At 31.9% G+C, this 22,689-nt stretch overlaps 1 protein-coding gene across 4 annotated transcripts in view; it reads right to left on the bottom strand.

Moving 5' to 3' along the window:
- The window catches only part of TPP2 (tripeptidyl peptidase 2), an 81,025-nt gene that overhangs the window by 19,364 nt on the left and 38,972 nt on the right, over positions 1-22,689 (bottom strand). For 2 of the 4 annotated variants that reach the window (XR_012487811.1, XM_074299472.1), the window contains exons 16-24: positions 22,376-22,482; positions 15,702-15,856; positions 11,339-11,455; positions 10,736-10,836; positions 9,093-9,189; positions 6,017-6,154; positions 4,064-4,308; positions 3,730-3,808; positions 1,665-1,703 (exon numbers count right to left, since the gene is read on the bottom strand). Coding sequence is in view for 2 of the 4 variants with exons in the window: in XM_074299472.1 (XP_074155573.1) it covers positions 1,665-1,703; positions 3,730-3,808; positions 4,064-4,308; positions 6,017-6,154; positions 9,093-9,189; positions 10,736-10,836; positions 11,339-11,455; positions 15,702-15,856; positions 22,376-22,482 (1,078 nt within the window). In the remaining 2 variants the exon portion in view is untranslated. The remainder of the gene's footprint in view (positions 1-1,664; positions 1,704-3,729; positions 3,809-4,063; positions 4,309-6,016; positions 6,155-9,092; positions 9,190-10,735; positions 10,837-11,338; positions 11,456-15,701; positions 15,857-22,375; positions 22,483-22,689) is intronic. The other 2 variants (XR_012487812.1, XM_074299471.1) reach the window with 1 other exon arrangement.

Here is a 22,689-nt window from a genome sequence, read left to right as displayed (position 1 = left end):
TTCCAGTACAAAGAAACAGCTTCATTATGCAGACCCTTCAATATCTAAGAGATTTTCTTTTAGAAACAATGCTTTGTTATTCTGGTTCCCCCATCACTCCCAAATTCTAACTTGTTACCAGTACTTTTTCTAATTCTTTTTGATGTAGAAAGCATTCTTCATAATCAATGAACTTGGTTGTATGTTGTAAATAATCAACAAGCATTGATCAGGAAGTGATACTATGTCCTGAGTACTATGTTATGTATTGGAGATGTAAATTTAGAGGGGGGGAAAAAAAAGGGAACGATTCCCATTTTCACATGGAGTTCAATTAAATTGAATTCTAATAACTAAATTACTTATGTATCTTTCTTATGTTACTTATGTAACTTTCATCTTTAAGCAACCAAATCTAAATAAATGTCATTAACTTTCAAAATGACATCCAAATATACAAGAGAAAAATGCAGGGAAGGGTTAAAATGTTATCTGTCTCCTACAGGTTGTTTTCACTGACTGCAGAGTTTGGGCCTTAGCTATTTCTAAGGAAATTTTTTTTTAATCAACTTAATGTTGATGTCTTAATGAGAATATTTTTTAAAAAATTTCTACTTGCTTTTACAAAATGGTGACCTCTAAATTTTGTTACAAAAGTTTTCAAAAAAGAATTACATTTTAAAAAATACATCCTGGTAAATTGTAATTTTCTTTTTTGTCAATTACTGTCTGAACCTGAATCTCAATTACCTGTTTCCTTCTTTGTATGATATGATAATCAGTGAAATAAATGAAAATCTACTATTATGGGACTAAAAATAAAGTCTGACCAATGTTCTCAGGAGTTCTTGTCACCTCTACACCAAACTCCCAATATTTTAATCCTTTTCTTGACTTCCTTTTAGCAGTTTCATTAAAATAAGAAATCAAAGTAAAATTTCCTTACTAGTTTCACTGTGGCTCTAAGAGCAAGAAATCATAAGACTACATTAGAATTCCCCATTTCACTAGATCTTTAAGGGAATATGTATTCCATTCACAGATCTTGTTTTAAATCCTATAGGATGCTATCCAAACAATAATTAACTAAACGTTACTACTACTTTGTGCTAGGTTCACTTCTACTACTCTTTGATATCCCTGAACTGTCTTACAAATAAGTAGCAAATTCATTTCAAAGATGAGAATATTTCATCAAACTAAATCCTTCAAGAGAATTTCTCCCTTAGATGACTGACAATAAAAACCAAAGCAAACATGTACTCTTACCTATACATACCAAGATCACAGATTTAAAAAGACAATATTCTCCAAATACTAAGTAATGTAGTTAGGAATATAAAATACAATGGAAATGCTTTGTACAAGGACAAAATAGCAGAGCACTTTATCCTAGAATACTACTAACTCAACATCATGAATATTTAAGAAACTATGATTAGAAGAGGTAACATAAAGACAAGATATAAAGAACTGGGGTCTTATAGCAATTCATGCTGCTCAAAGAGATTTAGAAAAGCAGCATGTCAGTTTTTATAGGAGGTGTGGCTAGTAGCAATGAACTGTAGAACTTAAAAGGAAAGGAAATTGAGGGGAAGGTTTTAAAAGATATACGGACAGAAAAACGTTAAGTCATATGCAAAAAAGGCTTTAACACATCTTTTTCAAGAACTGACATTCAGTACCTTTTTAAATTTTCCTTGTCGTTTTGCTGCAGACTGCCCCTGGGAGTTAGAACAACATTCTGTAAGAAAACATGCACACACTACACAGGATGGAGATACCACCTCTGTCTGAATATGGTCTCATTTACTTTCCACTGGTATGGATTATACTACTTGAAGTGTCAAGTCTATGATGAAGATTGACATGCTTTTAAAGCACTACTGCCTTTTCAATTTTTTAAAAAACTAAATGTGCTTATGCAATTGTGCATAATTTTACGTGGTAATTATTCCAAGGCAAATGTTTTTAAACACTTCTCTCAAAGAACAAGCAGACCAAAGTTCATGATTATCAAAATAAATTTTTTTAGAAAATCACATTTAGCTATTTGTTCACAAGATGCTATACAAGTTATTTTTCTAATGCTAGTTTAAATGACAACAATAGCACAATTTCTATTCATATGTTGTTTCCCAAAAAGGACCATGCAAAGTAACGTACCACTTATGGTGGCCACAATAAGAAAAATTATGAAAAGTAACCTTTTCAAACAAGAAACTCCATAAAAGCTAAAAATCTGCTGAGGAATGATTATGAGAATGAGGTGGTAAATAAAAATAAGTTGAATGAGGGCTTTTTCCTCTTCTAATTCAAAGGAGACAGGATTTTATTAAATCTGACAATAGCTACTAGCATATCTCACAAGTTTTCCAAGTTTCTTTGATTGCCCATTGCCCCAGAAGCTAGTCAAAACTATAACTAATTTTCATTTGCTGAATTTTATTAATGGGGCAAAAAAAGCCTCACCTTTTTAATTAAGAGGATCTTGTACTATTTAGGCCTCACAAAATAGTTAAAAACAAATAAGTGATCTATAAACAAAAAATAAACCTTACATTTCAGATTGAGATCCATATTTATAAAGTCTGTACGTGAAACCAGTGTTTCTAAAAAGCACTGTACCAATAGATTCTAATCCCATTATTTCTACAGAACATCTGAGACAAAAGTTGAGGCAAGTGAACGCCAAGGCAAAGATTTTTTTTTTTTTTTAATGTGCAAAACAAATACTAAGAATACTGTTCAAGGTCAATGGAAAAATGGGAACGTTTAAAAATGGCCAATACCCTTGTGAAACTGTCCATTTCAATAACATAAACTCCACAAACTCCAACATGAGGAAATCAAAAGACTGACTTAATTTTTGCAGGTATTATCAAGCTGCAAAATGATGAAAGGCTAGACTAGCTTTTGCAGGTCAGGTCAAGCTAAAATTGAATGAAATTATGGCATTTGACGGGTAATGTTCAAGAGAAGTGACTATAGAGAAATGTCATTTCCAGAAGAGAAATCTTATAACACTACAGTGGATGAGAAAAGTTTAAAAAAAAAAAAAAAATTCTACAAAAAGAAAGCCTGAAACAGCATTTATCTGTTAAATAAAAGGCTTCTGTAAACTGTTAGCTAAAAATGCAAACCAAATAAATCTCATTTTTACAAAACATGCATGAACAAAATGTAATCCAGAAATAGCATACCTATATATTTTAAATTATATTTCTCTACTCAATTATTCAAATCTTCATTCCAAAAAAAGTTTTATAAAACTGTAGGAAAATCCTGTTGTGCATTAGTTTTAAAAATAAAATTTTAGAACATCTTAATGTAGTATTTTGGTCATAGTTCAACAATTTTATTAGTCTAACAGAACATCTAGGAATAAGATGATTTTAGTGGGGTTTTTTTGTTTCTGTTTTTGCAAAAACCCTGTTTTGCTTTTTAAAAAAACCACTTTTGTTCAAATTCTCCTTTAAAAATGCACATATGATAATATAACAGGAGATTCAAGCTTAGTTTAGCCATTCAAAAATTTTAGGCTAATGCTTTAAAAAACCAAGCAAATAATTCTAAAACTCATACAAATAAAAAAGAGCAGCATTACTGATAATACACAAAGAAGGTGATAGGATTTTTCATATCTAATTTGGTTTGCTTGACTTATCTGCAAGCCTGGGTGAATTCAAATTTTTGAAGAAACTTGATTTTTTTAGAATAGCATATAAATGAAGTAAAATAGATACTCACAGCTTTCTTCCCCAGATCAGTCTTTGACAATGTTAAGGATCCTGCAAGATAACATCCTGGCCCTGCCCCTTTGGGTATCCTAAAAAATAAATTAAAAGGGGAAAGAATTTTTTAAAAATCAGAACATTAAATTGAAATAACTACTACACCTCTTGAAATTCTAAAAAGGATAAAAGGAAGAAACCCTCAAATATAAAAATAGTTTATGAAATACAAGAAATTCTGAAAAGTACATAAGGAAGAAACCCTCACATATTAAAAATATAGTTTATGCAATACAAGAAGTAAACTGTAATAACTATTTGATTTATTTTATTAATTTAGTATAACTTACTTGTCATCAGATAAAGATGTAACAAAGAATGGCTGGCTATGTTTTGGTGGTAATGTTAAACTATTTGACTTCTTCTTCCCAAGGAGAGCAAGGCTATGGTTCTCATGAATATCTAAGCTTAAAGTATTAGACAGTCTATGAGAAATAACAAATGGAAGATCTTTAAGACGATCCAAATCACTGATTTGTTCATGACGTATTTGTAGTCGAACTGTATAATCACCCTTCTCCAATTTGACAGAGTACTGAAAAAAAGAAAAAAAGTTTTTAATAAACATTAATCAAGCAAATATATCAAAGAAAATGAATTCTAGTTTTAGCTAAAGGGCAAATTATTTTAGAAGCTCTGTAAGAATAATAATATAATTCTTCCATGTCAGAGAGTTAGAATCACAGAAAAGGGCTTCAGATGTTATTCCAATCTAGTATAAAAGGCTCACAAATTCCCTTCTACAACATCCATGACAAGCTGTCATCTAGCTTTCTTTAAAGTTAATTTTAAGGAAAACACCAAAAGGAGAACAGACTAACTTAGAGGAAATGAGAAGCAAAGACTTTCATAGGAAAATTTTAACTGCTAGGAGATTTTTCTTTAAATTAAGTCTCAATCAGCTTATCTGTGAATGTCTACCCATTTTCCTGGTTCCTCCCCTCTCTCCCCCCCTCCTCCTGGGCTGAGTAGAACAAATCTAATCCTTCTAAGCAGAGAGTTGCCATTGACTTTCCAAGTCTTCTTTTACCTAGGCTAAATATCAATAGTTCTTTTAATTGAAACTTAAATGACATGGTCTCTAATTTTCTCACAAATGTAGTCACATTCTGGAAATAATATAGCCTATCAACATTTTCTCTAAATAACAGTATCCAGAACTAAATACAATTCTGTAATTGGAGGCTAAACATTCCCGAATTGACAGATTGTGGGGAAAAAATATTTCTTTTGGATTCACAGTTTGGTAAAAAGTTCACTTAAACTCCCAGATCTTTTTCACACAAATCATCTTTTGGTAATTTCTCTGGTATCCTCTAACTTATAGTTAGCTTTCTGAACATGAGGCTTAAACTCAGTTAAAATAGATATGGATAAGAATAATTAAATGTAGATTCAGCCCACTTCTAGGCAATCAAGAACCTTGGGGATCATATCCATTCTTCAATGTTAGCTATCTCCAAGTCTGCAAGTTTGACGGGATTATTGTTTATGTATTCATCCAAGTCACTGACAAAAATGGTGAATGCAAGAGTTAAGAACAGATTGCTAGTGACATTCTTTCATGACTATTCTTTGATTCTCATACAACCATCTAACTAGCATATGTCTATCAAATCCAGGGGTTCTCAAACTACGGCCCTCGGGCCAGATGTAGGAGGCCAGGTTATGGCAAATGGGCTGAGGGGTGGAGACAGAGTGTAAGGTTTTGTTTTTACTGTAGTCCGGCCCTCCAACAGTCTGAGGGACAGTGAACTGGCCCCCTATTTAAAAAGTTTGAGGACCACTGATCTAATCCATAAGAATGTCACAGATAATCTCCTTAAATAAATAATGCTGATTTATCTATAGTTAAAGAGTTCTTAACTTTTTTTTGAGGTATCACAAACCTTTTGGGCAATCTAGTGAGGCTTTTGGACCCTTGTTAGTATGTGTTTAAGTTAATTAAAAAATACATACATGACATTACAAAGAATACCAATTGTGATGCATGCAATTAGGTGATCAATTTTTTTTTTTAAATCCAAACACCTGCTTAAATCGGGCCTGTGGACTCCAGGTTATGAACCCATTATCTACAGATTATCTATGCTCTATAAATCTAATGATAATCATAAAAAAATCCACATATATCAGAAACACAATTTTTTTTCTTTTTTGTAAATATAATATGATGAAAATATGCATTAAGTAAAATGACTATATTCACTTCACAATTAATCAAGAAATTATTCTAAAGATACCTGGTGAGGATAGGCATCACCTGATCCCATTTGTCTCTTGTTCTGGTCAAAGATAATCCAGAGTTGGCTGTCAAATTCTGATTCATATAACAATTCACAAAGCAAAGGACAGCTTGGAGTTACTTCCCCACTCTTAGGCTATAAAAAACAAAACAACAAAAAAAACCACAAACATTTCTTCAAAAATTAAGTTAATCATTAAAAACCCTTATAAAAGAATGTCTAGGATAATACCCCTAAAATTAAATTTAAAACAAAACAAAAACTTAAAAAAAAAAAAAAAAAAAAAAAAAAAAAGGCATTTTAAGATGAAATAAATTACAGGAAGAAGGAACTTCACAAAGTAAAGTGCTAATTAGGCTTATACGTAACAAAAGATTAGGGATTTTCCCCAATATAAAAATTCCAAAAGAGTAAAAAATAAAAAATACTATGATTAAATTAAAATATTTACTTCCAATAGAAGCAACAAAGAAATGCTTTTATTAACTTCTTACATCTACAGAGAGAGGAGAACATACAATTAAATCTTTTAAAAAAACATTCCTGAATTGACAGACTGTAAAGAAAAAATACTTCAACTGAAAACTTTTTATCAATTATAGCCACAAATGAATGTATTTTACAAAAATGTTTCATTTTTACCTCCTGTTTATGAGACCAAAAAATATAAGCATCTTCCATATAGAAAGATACTCAGGTTCATCATAAGTATAATAAAAAAGCTCATAAATACGTAATTGCATATTGTACCTGATATGATATCAATTTTTCTACAGAATTTTCTACAGAACCATAAAGTCTTAGGCGCATTACTTGGCATATGTCTTAAGCTGGTCTACAAAAAACTAATGAAGGCTTACTTATTAGAAATTATATAGCTGTGAAAGAGTATATGGGGGAGAGGGGCATATTAAAGATTCTATTCCTTTTTCCCCCTCATTATTTAATACTGGTAAACCTAATGATAGTTTTATAATAAAATTTCCAAAGATATTCATGCCTCAAATGATAAATTTTACTGGTGCCAAGTAACTTTGGTACTTAAATTATGGGACTACATAATTTTATAATAGTGTTCTGCCCTATATTATACATCACACACCTATAACAACCTTTTCACTTTTTCTCTTTATGAAGGCTTTTCTGATCCCTTCCCAGAGAATCAACTAAATTCAGATGTATACCTTCACTGACTACTGTTTTTTTTATCTTTGTGTGTATACATATATGCTGTACCTTATATATGTGGTTAACAAAAACTGAATATATATGCTGAACAAAACCCTCAAGTGATAAGTTATCCCTCTCTACTATCTATCTATTGTCCTATATCTCCTGTTTTTTGTGGCTGGCTTTCTTAAGAAAACCATCTATAACTGATGTGTCCACTTTCTTTTCTTTTCTGGCTTCCAACTTTATCATTCAAAGTTTTCCCCCAAAGTTATTAATCAAGAGCAATTGAGGTGGCCCAGTGGAACTGAGCCAGCCCTGAAGTTAGGAGGACCTGAGTTCAAATGTGGCCTCAGGCACTTAACATTTGCTAGCTGTGTGACCCTAGACAAGTTACTTAATCCCAACAGCCTTGCAAAAAGAGAGAGAGAAAGAGAGAGAGAAGAAAAAATAACACAACAAAGTTGCTAATGTTATCTTAATTATCAAATGCATTGGTCTTTTCTTTTCTTTCTTACCCTATTTGTAGTCTTTGATCCTACCAATAAATATCCTGTACTTAATACTTTATTTCTTAGTCTTCATAATATTACTCTCTCTTGCCTTTCCTACCTACAGGCTGCTCCTTTCTCCTTCTCAGTCTTCTTTGATGTATCTTCATCTTGCTCATAATAATGAGTCTGTCCTGCAACCTCTTCTTTTCACTCTATAATACTATATCACTTGGTGATCTCATCATGAATTCAATTATCTGTATGCCGATGACTCTCAAATCCTTGTTCAACCTTAACCTCTCAGCTAATTGCCAGAGCCTAACTTCCCTATAGACATCAAGAACTAGAAATCTTGTAGATAACTTAAGTACAACTTATTTAAAACTAAGGGATACACACTCATCTTTTTCCTCTAACTATCTCCTCTTCCTAACTTCCCTACTGCTGTCAAAGATATCATCATCTTTGCATTCATCTAAGATTGAAATGTTAGTCCCAACCTCAAATATTCACTCACCTTTACAGATCATCACAACAGGTCAAGTCCTGTCATTTCCACCTTTTATAACATCCCTTTAACATAACTCCCTATCTCCTCTGACAATGCTATCCCCTTGGTACAAGCCCTCATTCCACCTCACAGCTGAACTACTACAACAGCTTCTTGATTCGTCTCTCTGTCTTCTGACTGTACTCAAGTCCATCCTCTATTGTTATCAAATTGTTCTTTCTGTTCCCTGCTTCCTTCTCACAAATTACCCTACCCTAATCATTATTCAATAAAACTCAGTGGCTCCCTATTATATCTAGAATCAAATACAAAATCTTCTAATTGGCTTTTAAAGCCCCTTCATAAACTGGTCCCTTCTTACCTACAATACACCTTACTACCTCACTACTCTGATTCAGTGACGCTAGCTCCCACTCAAAATCTCTAGACTCTCAAAGTTTTTAATGGCTATTCTATCACCTGGAACTTCTTCTTTACACCCTTCTTCTGGATTCCTTCATATTTCAGCTAAGTTCTAACCTTTTTCAAGAAGTCTTTCTCAATCCTCCTTAAACTTAGTGCTCTATCTCTGAAATCACTCCCAATTATCTTAGCACATCTATCATATTTGCACAGTTGTTTGCAGTGTCTCTCCCACTGCACCATGAGTTGACTGAGAGCGGAGCCTATACTTTTTTTAAACCTTTATATCTCTATTTCTTAGCATGGCTTCAGGAATTACGGAAGTATAACAAATTAACTGCTTCTAGAATGTTTTAGGATAAATATTTTTGCTTATCATGTTCCAGCTCTGACATGCTATCCTTACTTTTCAATTATGTTTCACAGAAGAAACAATACAAACTTGGAATATTACATACTTTCAATTTAACATGTTTTCCTTTATGCAAATACTTACTTGATGAAAGTTATAGGTTAAGACCATCTCATAAAGTTGACGATTATTTGGTAAAACATCTCTGGATCCTAAGGGTTTTGTTTTTGCACTTACAGGTCTGCAATTAGGTAATTACAGTTTTATTTAAATAAAATGATACTCATTTAATTAAATAGCACTTTATATTTCTAAAACTGGAATGTGACATTTTAATTCTAACAGAAAAAGATTAATAAACATATTTAACAAGCAAATTAACCTCTGAATAACAAAGATTTTTAAATGCTCAAAAATAATTAATTTCTTTAAACAGCAAATATAACCAGATTTGCACAGCACAGGGATTTTGCCTAGAAGGACTGGCACTGTGCCTTTAATACCCAGATCATGTATATAAAAATATTAAGTTGGAAATAGGGGTGAAGTATTCTTTTTTTTTTTTTTTTTTATAAAAATGATTAGAGAAAATATCAAATTGAAAATATTCAAAGTGATCCTTATTTTTTTATATTCTGAAATCTAAAGTAGGCATCAAGTAAGATTAAAAGGATGCATTTAAAAATATTTTGTGATTTTTTTAAAAAGATATTTAGATTACTCTATTCAAAAAATTATTCCTAATGTTTTAAAACTAAACGTTCTACATTATTTATCCAGCTTTCAGAATGTGGTGCTTAGAAAAACAAAGATAGAGAAGAAATTAAGATTTTAGTTCCAGCTGAGTCTAATGATTCAAGTGTAATCAAACTGGATAAAATAGCAGAAGTGTAAAGACTACAAAATAAGACAATACTTAACATAGAGAACATAATTCCTCTTATATGAGAATATTAAGATACTAATAGTTTAGAAAGAGAAGAAAAACAGTTTTCAGTATAATATGTAAATTGTTAAATAAAATTAGTTGGTGAGGATCATCTACTTCCCTGAGATGCAGTTCAATTTTTGGAATTCAGCCTTAAAATGCTGACATGTAGTAACTTGGATGACTGAATATCTTATACAACTTCGACTTTTATCATGCTTTGTTGTCAATTCTAGGTCATACTTCTAGATATTTTGTATATCACCAGGAGATTTCTTCCCAGCATTAGATTACTTGTAATGTACTTTGCCAATAGCGCCCATGCTGATATGAGTTAAGATCAGATTCATCTGAACAATAAAAATAAATAACACTTCCTTGTATTTACTATTGCTGTTTTTACAAAAAACTTTCACTCGATCTCTAATTCATCCTCATAATTTAAATGTGAAATAAGCAGTAAGCATTCATTACTATAATCATTTTACTGAGAGCTAGTTGGGCAAGGAAATACTAAATTACTACTATATTTGTACTACTCACAAATACTTTGAAGCTTTAAAGTCTCTGAAAATATTGCATGCCCAGGAAATAAAGTTAAAAATAAAGAAGTTCTTAATTTTTATCTAGTTATTGGTATTTTTAGCATACAACAAAAAGGATAACTTCCAACATACCTGGAATACCCAGCTCATCATACACATCATCAACTTATTTTAAATGGTTGTCTTGATTTGGGTAGTTCTAGCATTGGGAATATGAGGGTATTCACAAACTAAACTATCAAAGTTTTGGATAAGAGTAGTATCTCCCCACAAAAACTATTAATATTTATGGCTCACAGAAATACAATTAATACCGTAGAGTTTGGACCCAGCTCTTCAAAGTTATGCAGGGAGCAAGATCTTCATACTTCAGAGAAGACTGAACATCAAAACGATTTATTCCTTCTGAGGCATGCTACCCCCCCCAAAAGAAAAATTAAAATTAGTTTCCATATTAGCTTTAAAATGTTATCACTGGCTTCGAGGTGAATAAAAAAGTTTATAATTAAAGCATCATATACCCAACTGAGCTTCAAATTAAACTAAAATTTTTAAAGAAATATATCAGAATAATTTTAAAGCTAATTAAAACAACACTTGGAATTGGAACCATGTCACTTTTCCATTTAAACTGAATTAATTTAAATTCCTAGTATACAAGATGGATTAATTTTAATCAATATTTGGGGTTACAGGACCAGAATATTTCTGCTCTACTATTCTGCCCTAGTAAATTCCATGAGACTGAGAGAACCTGAGTAGATTTCAACAGACTTGTTATCTAAAAATCAACCTAATCACAGAAAAGAGCATCATCCAATTTGTGACCAATTTAGGTATGATTGCTATTACAAGATATGGTCTTACAAAAAGATAAAGAATTCTTATTTTAAAAGATGCAATCAGATTATACTCACAATGTTTAATTGAGAAGCAGTACAAACTATTCCATGGAAGGAAATTGTATAATCAATATTGACATCACTAAGACTTGCCCACCACCGAGCAATACAAAATTCAATTGCCTTTCCACCCTGTGAATAAAAAAAAAAAAATGAAAAAATGAAAAGCAGTTTCCCCCAATATCTGAATATTAACATTCAATACTTGAGGAAAGGCATACATCTAAAGTAGAACCTAAAATAACTCAAATTTGGGACAGGTGTTCTTTGATAATGATCACTTCATTATATTTTTGGCTTGTGCTATCCTATGTTTAAGGGGAAAAAAACAAACAAAACAACAGTTAATAAGAGGATGACAATCCACTAAAAAAGTTTATACCATGAAGTAAGTATATGCAAAGAGTAAACAAAGAGAAAAATCAAAAGATTTGAAAAAAACTGTATAGACTATAGAGAAGACACAAAAATTAAAAGTCTGAAAATAAGATAATTTGTAATTTTTATATAAGTTAGTATAATTTCTGTTGTTGAACTGAGAAAGATTCAGTATTAACATTTTTCAATAAGGGAAACTTTCAAAGATTTTGATAATAATAGACTTAATAATGTTTTGGATGAAAAAGCTAAATATGTATCAGCAGATATATGAAAATATTTCAAAGAAGAAACTACATAATAGACTGGCTGTGACTACATTATAAGTAGTTGAGAAAATGAAATAATAATGAAGCAAAGATGGAAAATTCTCCACAATTATGAAAAGTAATCATAATTAAACATTTACTTTAATTCCCCCTCACCTGAGATTAAATTAATACATGAACACAAAGATAACTTTTGTACAATGCTGCTCCCTAATTAAGACTTTGGTATAAGGTAAGTTTATTACTGTTATCCCGTTGTTTTGTTATTTAAAAGAATTTTCTGAAACTGCTAATGTGAAATGCACATGTTTTAATTTTAAACTGGAAAGGGCTGTTACTATTTATTTACAAAAGAAAAATGTTTAGTAAAAAGTAGATCTCTATCCATGAGTAATTAAATAAGCACCCTTCACTTAATTATACGGTAATTTCAACAAAGCCAGTAATCTAGGGAGATACCACTAAATTATCTAAATTTCATTTTCTGAAGTAAACCAGAAAATACCAAAAGGTGATTGACATTCATAGTGAAAAGAGAAACTCAAAATGTGTGTAGCATTGATGGCATCTGACTAGCTATCACAGTACATCAGGACTACTCAAATAATAATATAATATTAATAATATATAATAATAATATAATAACAATATTATATATTATTATTATTATATATTATTATTGTTATATATATAATTAATATTATATATTATAATAATATATAATAATAATATAATAACATAATAGACTGGCTGTGACTACATTATAAGTAGTTGATTACTATTTATAACAAAATTACAAAAGTTCCCCATCTTTAAATTTAGATTCTATTTTAATATCCTAAAATACCAAACCTAAAATTCAAATAAAATTTACATATAGAGTATCAATTTCAGATGCTTTACAGAAAAATTAATATCAGGGAACACAGAAAATTACCTTTCAGATATATAAAATAAGGGGAAAATTCATGATAGAAAAAGAGAGAAGTTGATGATTGGTAAAATGTTTGATTTTGGTTACATAAAACTAAAGAGCTTTTTCCACAAATAAAAGCAAGGCCTGCCAAATTAGAAACTGGGAGGGAAAAAAACCTCCAAAATCTTTTGCAGCAAGTTTATCCAAGAAAGGAATCAGTTCTTCAACACATGGAGAACTGATCCAAATTCATAAAAATAGGAGCCATTCTCCACTTGATAAATGGTCAAAGGATATGAGCAAGGAGTTTTCTAAAGATATAAAATTTCCCCTTATTACTGCTTTAGCTGCATCCCAAAGATTTTGATATGATGTCTCATCATTATCATTATCTTGGGTGAAATTGTTAATTGTTTCTATAATTTGCTCTTTCACCCAGTCATTCTTTAAGATGAGATTATTCAGTTTCCAATTACTTTTTGGTCTATTTACCCCTAACTTTTTACTGAATGTAGCTTTTATTGCATTGTGATCTGAGAAGAAGGCATTTATTATTTCTGCCTTCCTACATTTAATTTTGAGATCTTTATGTCCTAATATATGGTCAATTTTTGTATAGGATCCATGAACTGCTGAGAAGAAAGTATATTCCTTCCTATTGCCATTCAGTTTTCTCCAAAGGTCTATCATACCTAGTTTTTCTAATGTTCTATTTACTTTTTTAATTTCTTTCTTGTTTGTTTTGTGGTTTGATTTGTCTAAATCTGAGAGTGCAAGGTTGAGATCTCCCACTATTATAGTTTTACTGTCTATTTCTTCTTGCAGTTCTCTTAACTTTTCCTTTAGAAAGTTAGATGCTATACCACTTGGTGCATATATGTTTAGTATTGATATGGCTTCATTATTTATGCTACCTTTCAGCAGGATATAGTTTCCTTCCTTATCTTTTTTAACGAGATCTACTTCTGCTTTTGCTTGATCTGAGATAAGGATAGCTACCCCTTGAGCAAGGAGTTTTCAAAGGAAAAGATCAAAGCTACCACTGATTATATTAAAAAAAAATTTGTAATTTGCTAATAATCAGAAAAATGCAAATGAAAACAACTCTTGAGGTACCACATCATATCCAACAAGATTGGCTAACGGTGACAAAAAAGCTAAATGAACAAAATGCCAGAGGGGACATAGAAAAAAACATACATTAAAGTATTTGTTGGTGGAGCTTTCTGGAGAACAATTTGGAACTATGCCCAAAGGACTATAAATTGTGCACATTTCTTAACCCAGCAATATTAATACAAGTAAAACAAAGCAAAATAGAAAAAGATACACATGTAAAAAAAACATTTATAACAGCTCTATTAGTGGTGACAAAGAATTAGAAATAAAAGGATGACCATTAATTGGGGAATAGCTGAACAAGTTAAGGCACATGATTGTGATGGAATACTATTATGCTGTAAAGAAATCATAAAAAGGAATGATTTCAGAAAAAGCTGTCAAGACTTTTATAAACTGTTGCAGAGTGAACAGAACTAGAACAATCTGTACAATAATCACAATATCATAAAGATAATTAATATTAAAGGTTTAGTTAATCAATACAAGAATTCATTATATCTCTAAAGAACTGATGATGTCAAATGCTGTCTACCTCCAAGAGAAAACGTACAATCTTCTAGAGTACAGACTGAAGCCATGGATTTTTTTTCCTTCTTTTTCTTTATTCTTTCTCCCCTCCTATCCCTTTTTGGGGAAACACATATGATTTCATATATAATAAGTACCATTTCTTCTAACTAATGGGTGAGGAATGGCATGTCGGAAAGTATATAATTTGTAACAAAATAATAAAAATAAAAAATTTTTAAATAGAAAAATTGTTATCACATAAATTAAGGAATGAAAAGGTATTTATTAAATGCTTGCTCTGTGCTAGCTAGGTACTTTTGCTAAGTGATAGAAAATACCAGAAAGCAAGATGATATATTCTAGACTAACAAAATCTATGTACTCATATTTATACACATATACACAAAGTGTGTGTGTGTGTGTGTGTGTGTGTGAGAGAGAGAGAGACAGAGAGAAAGAGAGAGAGAGAGAGAGAGAGAGAGAGAGAGAGAGAGAGAGAGAGAGAGAGAGAGAGAGAGAGAGAGAGAAGGAGAGGAAGAGAAAAGGTAAGCAAGTGCCCAAGTGTAAGCATAAAGCATACATTTCTGGACATGGCCAGTGACTGTGCGTATCTATTACAATGGTTTTCTTTCCCTAAAACTCCCCTAATCCCACGATGGGGTGGAAGAAGGGAGAATTCATAAATATTATTAGCTTGAACCAAAACACAAAATAAAAGTAAAGTGACATTTCTGAAACTTCTTCTGAGCTCATTTTCAGATTGTGTAAAATGAGACTGCAAAGACGATGCATTATCTATTAAGTTTTTAATGTGAAAAACGGTATGGTCAATTCTATTATGTCAAATTTAAAATTTTTAAAACTGTAACATAAAAAGGAAGTAGGAAGTATAATGGGAGAAACAGAAGCATGGTTTGGAAATTTTATGGATGCTTGGGAAAATAAGATGAAAACTACCGCAGCTCAAATTGGTAGGGTCAGAGTTCAGGTTTGGGGCAGAGTTGTAGAAGATACTTGGAATACAAGTTGCATGGCCAGATCTTAATAGTTAAGAATTTAAAGGGATATGAGGGTAAAAAAGGCAAAAACAAACTCATGTAATGACTTGAAATTAATCAAATACTTTACTTCATAAAAACTTTCTGAGGTAGACTGTCTCTATAAACAAAGGAATTGAACTTACTAAAACAGGAAATGCTTCCGTCACAGTTCCTTTTTCTGGAAGGGAAGAAAACTTGTAGAATTCATGACTTCGATATGCTCTTTGCTTCATAAGCTGTACAGCATGAAGAACAAACTTGGCTGACACATCAGATGAACATGAACTTACTGTAACTTCTAAAGTAAGAGAAAAGATTAATCTTTAAGTATGATAATATACATTAATATAAACTTGAACTACATCTGGAATGACAATAAGAATAATGCTTTTTTGGCTATAGGATTATCAAGGTATGAAATTATACATCTAGAAAAAAGTCGCATCTTTTCTAAAAGATATAATTAGCCAAAATTTGTAGAAAAAACTAAAGACCAAAAGTAAAGGGGATCATATTGGGGTAATTAACAGTAAGTTTTGGTAGCATATGGCCTAAAACAATGGCCATAGATGCATATACTTTTATCCTTCATAGACATATGCTATGAACCTACCGAAAACCTGCTAAATATAAAATTCAGCCCACCCTATTTTTGGCTATTAATATTACTGAAAGACTTAGTTAAATTCCTTCTCCTTCAGTTATTCTTTCATACTACCTCACACCTTTAATCTTGTAATCATCCACAAAGTGGACTGAAGTGACATACTTCAATGATCTCAGTTGTCACACATAATAATCTCCTCTTGATATTCAGCTTTCTCTGCAGCCTTTGACATAATTTCTCTTTTCTCCTGCATATGTCTCCTCTCTGCTATTCCTCCTAGTTTCTCTACTTGCCTGACCATTCCTCAGGCCCCCTTTCTGGATCTTCCACTAACTATGGATCACTGTCCTAGTCCCTCTTATCAGTTCTATGTAGATCTTTTCCTATATGTATGCAGATATTTCCTATATCTATCTGGCTGTGTAATGTTTTTTGTGACTTCTATTGTCACATCACTGTCTGCTTATTGGTCACTTTGAATTCAGTGTGTCTAAAATAGAACTCATTTTTCTCCTCTTTTAAAATTCCCTATTGCTGTCAAGGATACTATTAGCACCTAGGCTCTCAACATCAGCAACACTTTTGATTACTTACTCACATTTATTCCAAATACATCCAAACTGCTGCCAAGACTTACTGTTTCTACTTTCATAATATTTCGTGTATGTTCCCCCTCTTCACCTACTTAGCTACCACTCCTGGTGCATGCCTCCTTTACCACCTGCCTAGAATACTGGGATACCCTCCTAGCTCTAGTGTCTCTGCCTTAAGCCCCCTCACCCCCGCCATGGGCCAATTTCCATTTAGCTGTCTAAACTATGCCTCACTCCCCCAAAAAATAAATTCCAGAGGCTCTTGGTTACCTTTAAAGACCAAGACAAAATTCTTCAGATTAAAGTCCCAAACCTTCCTTCCTTTTACAGATTTCTTATACTTTACCCTACATATCCTATAATCCAGCAACATGGATTTTCTTGTTATTCTTCACAAGATTCTATCTCTGACTCCATGCTTTTCTACTGTGTATTTCTCACTCCAGAAATGCTCTGCTCTTGTGATTTTTTTCAAGATTCAGTTCAAATCCCACCTTTTGCCAGAAGCCTTTCTCCTTGCCTCTCCTAGTTCCTTCTGAAATTATGGCTCAATGACACTCCTGAACTCAAAACTTGTATCTAGATACAGGATGTTTTTCCATTAAAATATGAGATCTTCCAGAACAAGGACCAAATTTTTGCCTTTATACCCCTAGTGCTTAGAATGGTGCCTAAAACATAGGAAACACTTCATGCTTACTGACCAGATAAAAGTTCAGGAGAGAATAGGGATGGATATACAAATTTGGGAATTTTCTCTCTCTGAATGTATTTATGAACATACATATATAAACAACCCCACCCTGCCCTTCCCCCACCCAACAAATAAATACATAAATAAATAATAGTTGAAACCATGGGAGTTGATGAGATCACTGAAAAGGGGTTTTAAAGAATGCATCTTGGGGGCATCTAGATGGTGCAGTGGATAGAGCACCAGCCTTGAATTCAGGAGGACCGGAGTTCAAATCTGGTCTCAGACACTGGCTGTGTGACCCTGGACAAGTCACTTAATCCCAGCCTCCGAAAAAAAGGGGAAAAAAAAAAAAAAAAAGAATGCTGCATCTTGAGGTACACTCAAAAGTAAGGGGATGGAACAAAAAGATAAGATGAAAACTAAGAAAGTAGTGTCAAAAACTGAGGAGTGAAAATACTCAGGAGTCAAAAGTAGCACATGCTGCAAAAGATCAAGGAAGATGAGAACTGAGTAAAGACCACTGGATTTCTGTTAGGAGATCACTGGTAACTTTGAAGACAGCAGTTTCAGTTGAGCAATTAATTGTGAAGCTAGAATTAAAAAGGATGAGACTTGAGAGAAGGCAACAATAAGTATAGCTTCTTCTAGGAGTTTGGCTGTGAAAGAGAATATATAAGGTTAATGATTGGATAGGAATAGCAGAACAAGTGAAGAATTTTGAAAGCATATTTGTATAAACTGAGGAAGGAGCCAGTATATAGAGACTAATGTGAATAAAAGACAGGATGAAGGTAAATGAAATGCAAACTAGGGAGAGGGATCGATGGAACAAGTAGATAGCTAGACCTTAGCCACGTTTTCAATCAAGTCTGGAGGAGAAAAAAAGAGAAATGGCATAACAAGGGGTTTTTAAAGATGAATAAAAAGGGACAAGAGGGAGCAATAGCAAAGGGACTATTTTCTCAGTAAAGTATGAGGTAAGGTTCTCTACTAGGGAAGAAGATAAGTATGTTATATGGGAGACTTGAGAAGAAAAGGCTTGAGCTAAATGGAATAGAGATTCATCAGCCAAGAATAAGAAGATTGCTTTGCAGAAGTGAGAGCCCATTTGGAATTACTTAACATAAATTTGTAGTGATTCAGTAATGAGACTTCTAACAGCAATGTAGTGGCATATAAGTAGGTACAACTACCTGTAGGACATAGTAATACTAATCTGTTCTATCATTACCTAAGAATGCTCTTTGGGGCACCTCTCCTCCACATTTTCATGGGTGCCTGAAGGAAACAAACTAATTTAAGTATTAGTCTAGACATAAATCATAAAAATGATGGTAAATAAGAAAGGACAGTTAACAACTTTGGAAGCTAATTTTAAATGACTCAGATTTGAATTATCTATGCTACTGTTTCCCTTTATTAATGCAGATAATCCATTATGTCTGAATTATATCAGTAATGTGTATCTACACACACACACATACATACATATACACTCCACATACTCTCCTTTCATTTTCCTCCTTGAATTATATATGACTTATAATTTAAGGAAGCATGAAATGCCAGAGATGGGCCTTCAGAGATCATCTCATTTTAATCTGAAGCAAAGATATGCTTTACAATATTCACAACAAATGACCTTTCATCTTCATTTAAATAATATAATCACTATAAAATGCCAACTATGCACAGTCTTACACTATAGTATATACAAAAATGGTACAAAGTTCCTATCTTCAAAGAATTTGTACCCTAATGGTGGGAAAGCCTGGCATAAGTTACAACCCTTAATACAGATGAATATAGTGCAAGGTATTTTGAGAGTGCTAACAAATGGGAGGGCTGAGGAAAGGCTTCATAGAGGTAGGTAGTACCATGTGAATTAAGTTTTGAAGAGAAAAATCATGTCATGTGATTTAAAAGATAGAACAAAGTATGCTCCAAGAAAGTTAGAGGGCTTGCGAAAATAGAGACATAGGAGAGAAAATGTTAAATTAGAGAAAAAGTCAGTCTGATTATTCTAGAAAACAGTTCTCCAAAGATGAGCTTTAACTCTAGGTATACAACTCCTCTTCTGGATGCTCTAAAAGTCAGGATTATTTTCCTTTCAAATGAGCCTTCTTTTTAATGTTAGGCACTGAGGCCCAAAGACACTAATCTAGTGTCTGGTGAAGGAGATGCAGACCCAGGATTTAACTAGGACCTCTCTGACTCATCTGATTCTTCTGGTTATAACACATGGAGTCTCAGAGAATTATGGGAGTTACTGAAGGTCACATAGGCAGTCATTGGGGGCAAATCTGAACCCAGGGCCTTATGACAGTGTTTTTACTATTATACCTACTAATCATTTTGTGTGGAGTCTGAAGATCATTCCCATTGAATAAAATTCAAGGCTATTATTCTTATTTTGTTTCAGTTTTTTTTTTTTTTTTTAACCACAATCATTCGTTATAGTCTTGTCCACTTAATGCACTGATTCCTATTCTTTCCTTGATCACCTAGCTGTTTCCAAAATAATTTTTTACAAGTTATTTTTTTTTTATATTTATAGCATTTGCTGCAAACCACATTTGAAGAATGGATGCATTTACCATCCCAATTTTATGGAAGAACTGTCTGGTAAGTAACTAATCCAAGGTCATATAGCTACTGTATCTGAAGATAAATATGAACAAGTCTTCCTTACTTCAAATCCAGCATTCTTATCTTCCACACTATCTAGATTGTCTTTGTATATTTTTTTATATTACACTAAAATTCAGAATCTCTCTCAAGATTATACTAGTTATTACTCCTATCATAAATTTTATAGCAACACAAACATTTACTAGTAATGTTCCTATAATTTCTACTTTGGCTTCCTGTTCTTTGTTTTTAGAGTAAAACAAATCAAATAATTAATTAGCAGTTATTAAGCAACTATTGTATTTATGAGTCAAGTATTATTATGGGCACTAGGGATACAAAGACAGAAGTGAAGTGATTCTTGCCATAAGAAGCTATTGTTCTTATGGTCTAGAATAGTGCTAACTTCTATTTCTTTAAGAATAAATTACCTCAGTATCTTTCTCACATATTAAAATCAAGTACAGTCAATTTTCAATATTCCATGTAAGGATTATCCTAATCAGTTATGCTAAAAATCTCATTTCCAAGGTTATGGACAAAGTTTTCCCACTGTCCAGTGTTCAGTTGCACTTTGGCTGTTTTAGTCTGTTATTTTTCCTCTTTACCCTTCAAACATTTCTTTTTTGTCTTAGTGCTATTGTTGGCATTTCTAAAACCATAGCAAATAATAATTGGGAGGGTGGGGAACAGATATCCTTTATTTGCTCTTGTATTTACTGGGAAAACTGGATGCTTGCTTATGGTTTTTAATACTTATTATAGTATTTTTAAAAATTCCCTAGGGCTATGTGCTTACATTGTGTAGAATTTTTAGCATAAATAAATGTTGTTCTTTGCCAAAGGCTTTTTCTGCACCTAGTACAATCCTGTGAGCTTTGGATTATTTTTTTTTCTCCCAAACATCATTCATTATGTTATTTTCCTAGAATGTAAAATCATTTTTGAATCCCTAGTATAAATCCAATTTAATTAAAATGAATGATTTCTTGGATAAAATACTATAATCTGTTTAACACAATTTATTTTAAAATTACTGAACAGATGTTAATGATACTAATTTATACTTCAATGTTTTATCCTTATTTGGTACAGGTATTAGGAACACCATTGACTATTTTAAATGATCCTAATTTCAAAACTGCTAAATCCATGGAGACTAAATTTTACTTATAGTGGTGTTCTAAAGTCCCAGAAATGTCCAGTTTGCAGGGCAGGGTAGAAGAGATTGATGGGAAACTGGATACAGTTTGTTCTGGATTAGATCTTCCAAAAATAACTTATTTTATCCAAATGAATAAGAACATCAAGCACAACTTTATTTAAATGTGTACATAATCCAAAGTAAAACAAAGAAATGTTATCTGCTATTTCAGATCCATTACATCCATGCTTCTTTCCACTTAATGGAAATAATAAACAAATAACAGCATACTTTCTTCTATTGCAAGTAATGTATAATATATCAACATCTCAAAAGCACTAAAGTATTTAATTTAGTAACACTGAATTAATAAATCACGACAATTTTCTTTTCTTGGAGATATAGTGGGTGTAATGTTGAACTTGGGAGTCAACAATATTCTAGTTCAAATCCTGCCTGAGACATTTTTAGATAAGTGACCTTGGAGCTAGCCTTTTAAAACCTCTACCAGACTCAGTTTTCTCATCTGTAAAATGTGATAAAAAGCACCTGCCTCCTAGAGTTGTTGTGAGGACAAAATAATATTTGTAATATGCTTTGCAAACTTAAAATGCTCTATAAATGCTATTTTTATTATTACTTTAAATCCCAAACAACAAATTAGAACAAATTAAAAATATATCTCTTAAAATATCCAAAAATGGAATATTTTGGTTACTTTAACTTATAAGCACTGTTATAATATTATGTAATTTTGTGCAATGGTAACAGAGACCCTACTTGAACCCAAAACTGAAACTATAAATGTTTAACAATCTTTTCATAATTAATATAATGAATAAGATAAGACAAGCTATCTTAAGACTATATTCTTATATAAAGAAAAATAAATTTCTTCCTAAGAATAACATAGATGGTTTATGTGCTTACAAAATCAATTCATTTAGAAAACATATTCCAAAATAAAAAGCTTACAATGCTTTCTGATTATAGCATTTTTCTTTTGTTTGCCTAATTAAAACAAAAATGTGGAAATGTCAAAACAACACAACAATGATGTTCTTTTTGATGGCCTGTTTAATTAATGAACAGGGACATAATACATATAAAATTTTAGTAAAAAAAATTTTTTTCTTTTCACTTACCAGCCCAAGTTGCCCCTTCTGGAACTTCAATAAAATGCCTTCGGATTTGGCCAGGTTTAAAATGTACATCTGTAAAGGCTAAGTCATAATGTGATGATTCATTTACTCTGAAAAAAATTAAAATTCACATATGTGAAAGCAGTTAAAAAAGAACATATGACAACGATTCACTAAGATGAACTATAAGCCATTTGATTTTTTAAAATCTTAAATCCCATTTTTTAAAAATGTTTAAATAATCTTCGGGTAGAGAATAATTTTCAAATCTAATTGTGTCTAGAATTACTATCCATAATAATGAATGACCATTCTTT

Source organism: Sminthopsis crassicaudata, chromosome 3, assembly GCF_048593235.1.
Source record: "Sminthopsis crassicaudata isolate SCR6 chromosome 3, ASM4859323v1, whole genome shotgun sequence".
In the NCBI taxonomy this organism is placed as follows: Eukaryota; Metazoa; Chordata; class Mammalia; order Dasyuromorphia; family Dasyuridae; genus Sminthopsis; species Sminthopsis crassicaudata.
The sequence above is the reverse complement of the archived record's forward strand: the minus strand, read 5'-3'. Positions and strand labels throughout refer to the sequence as shown.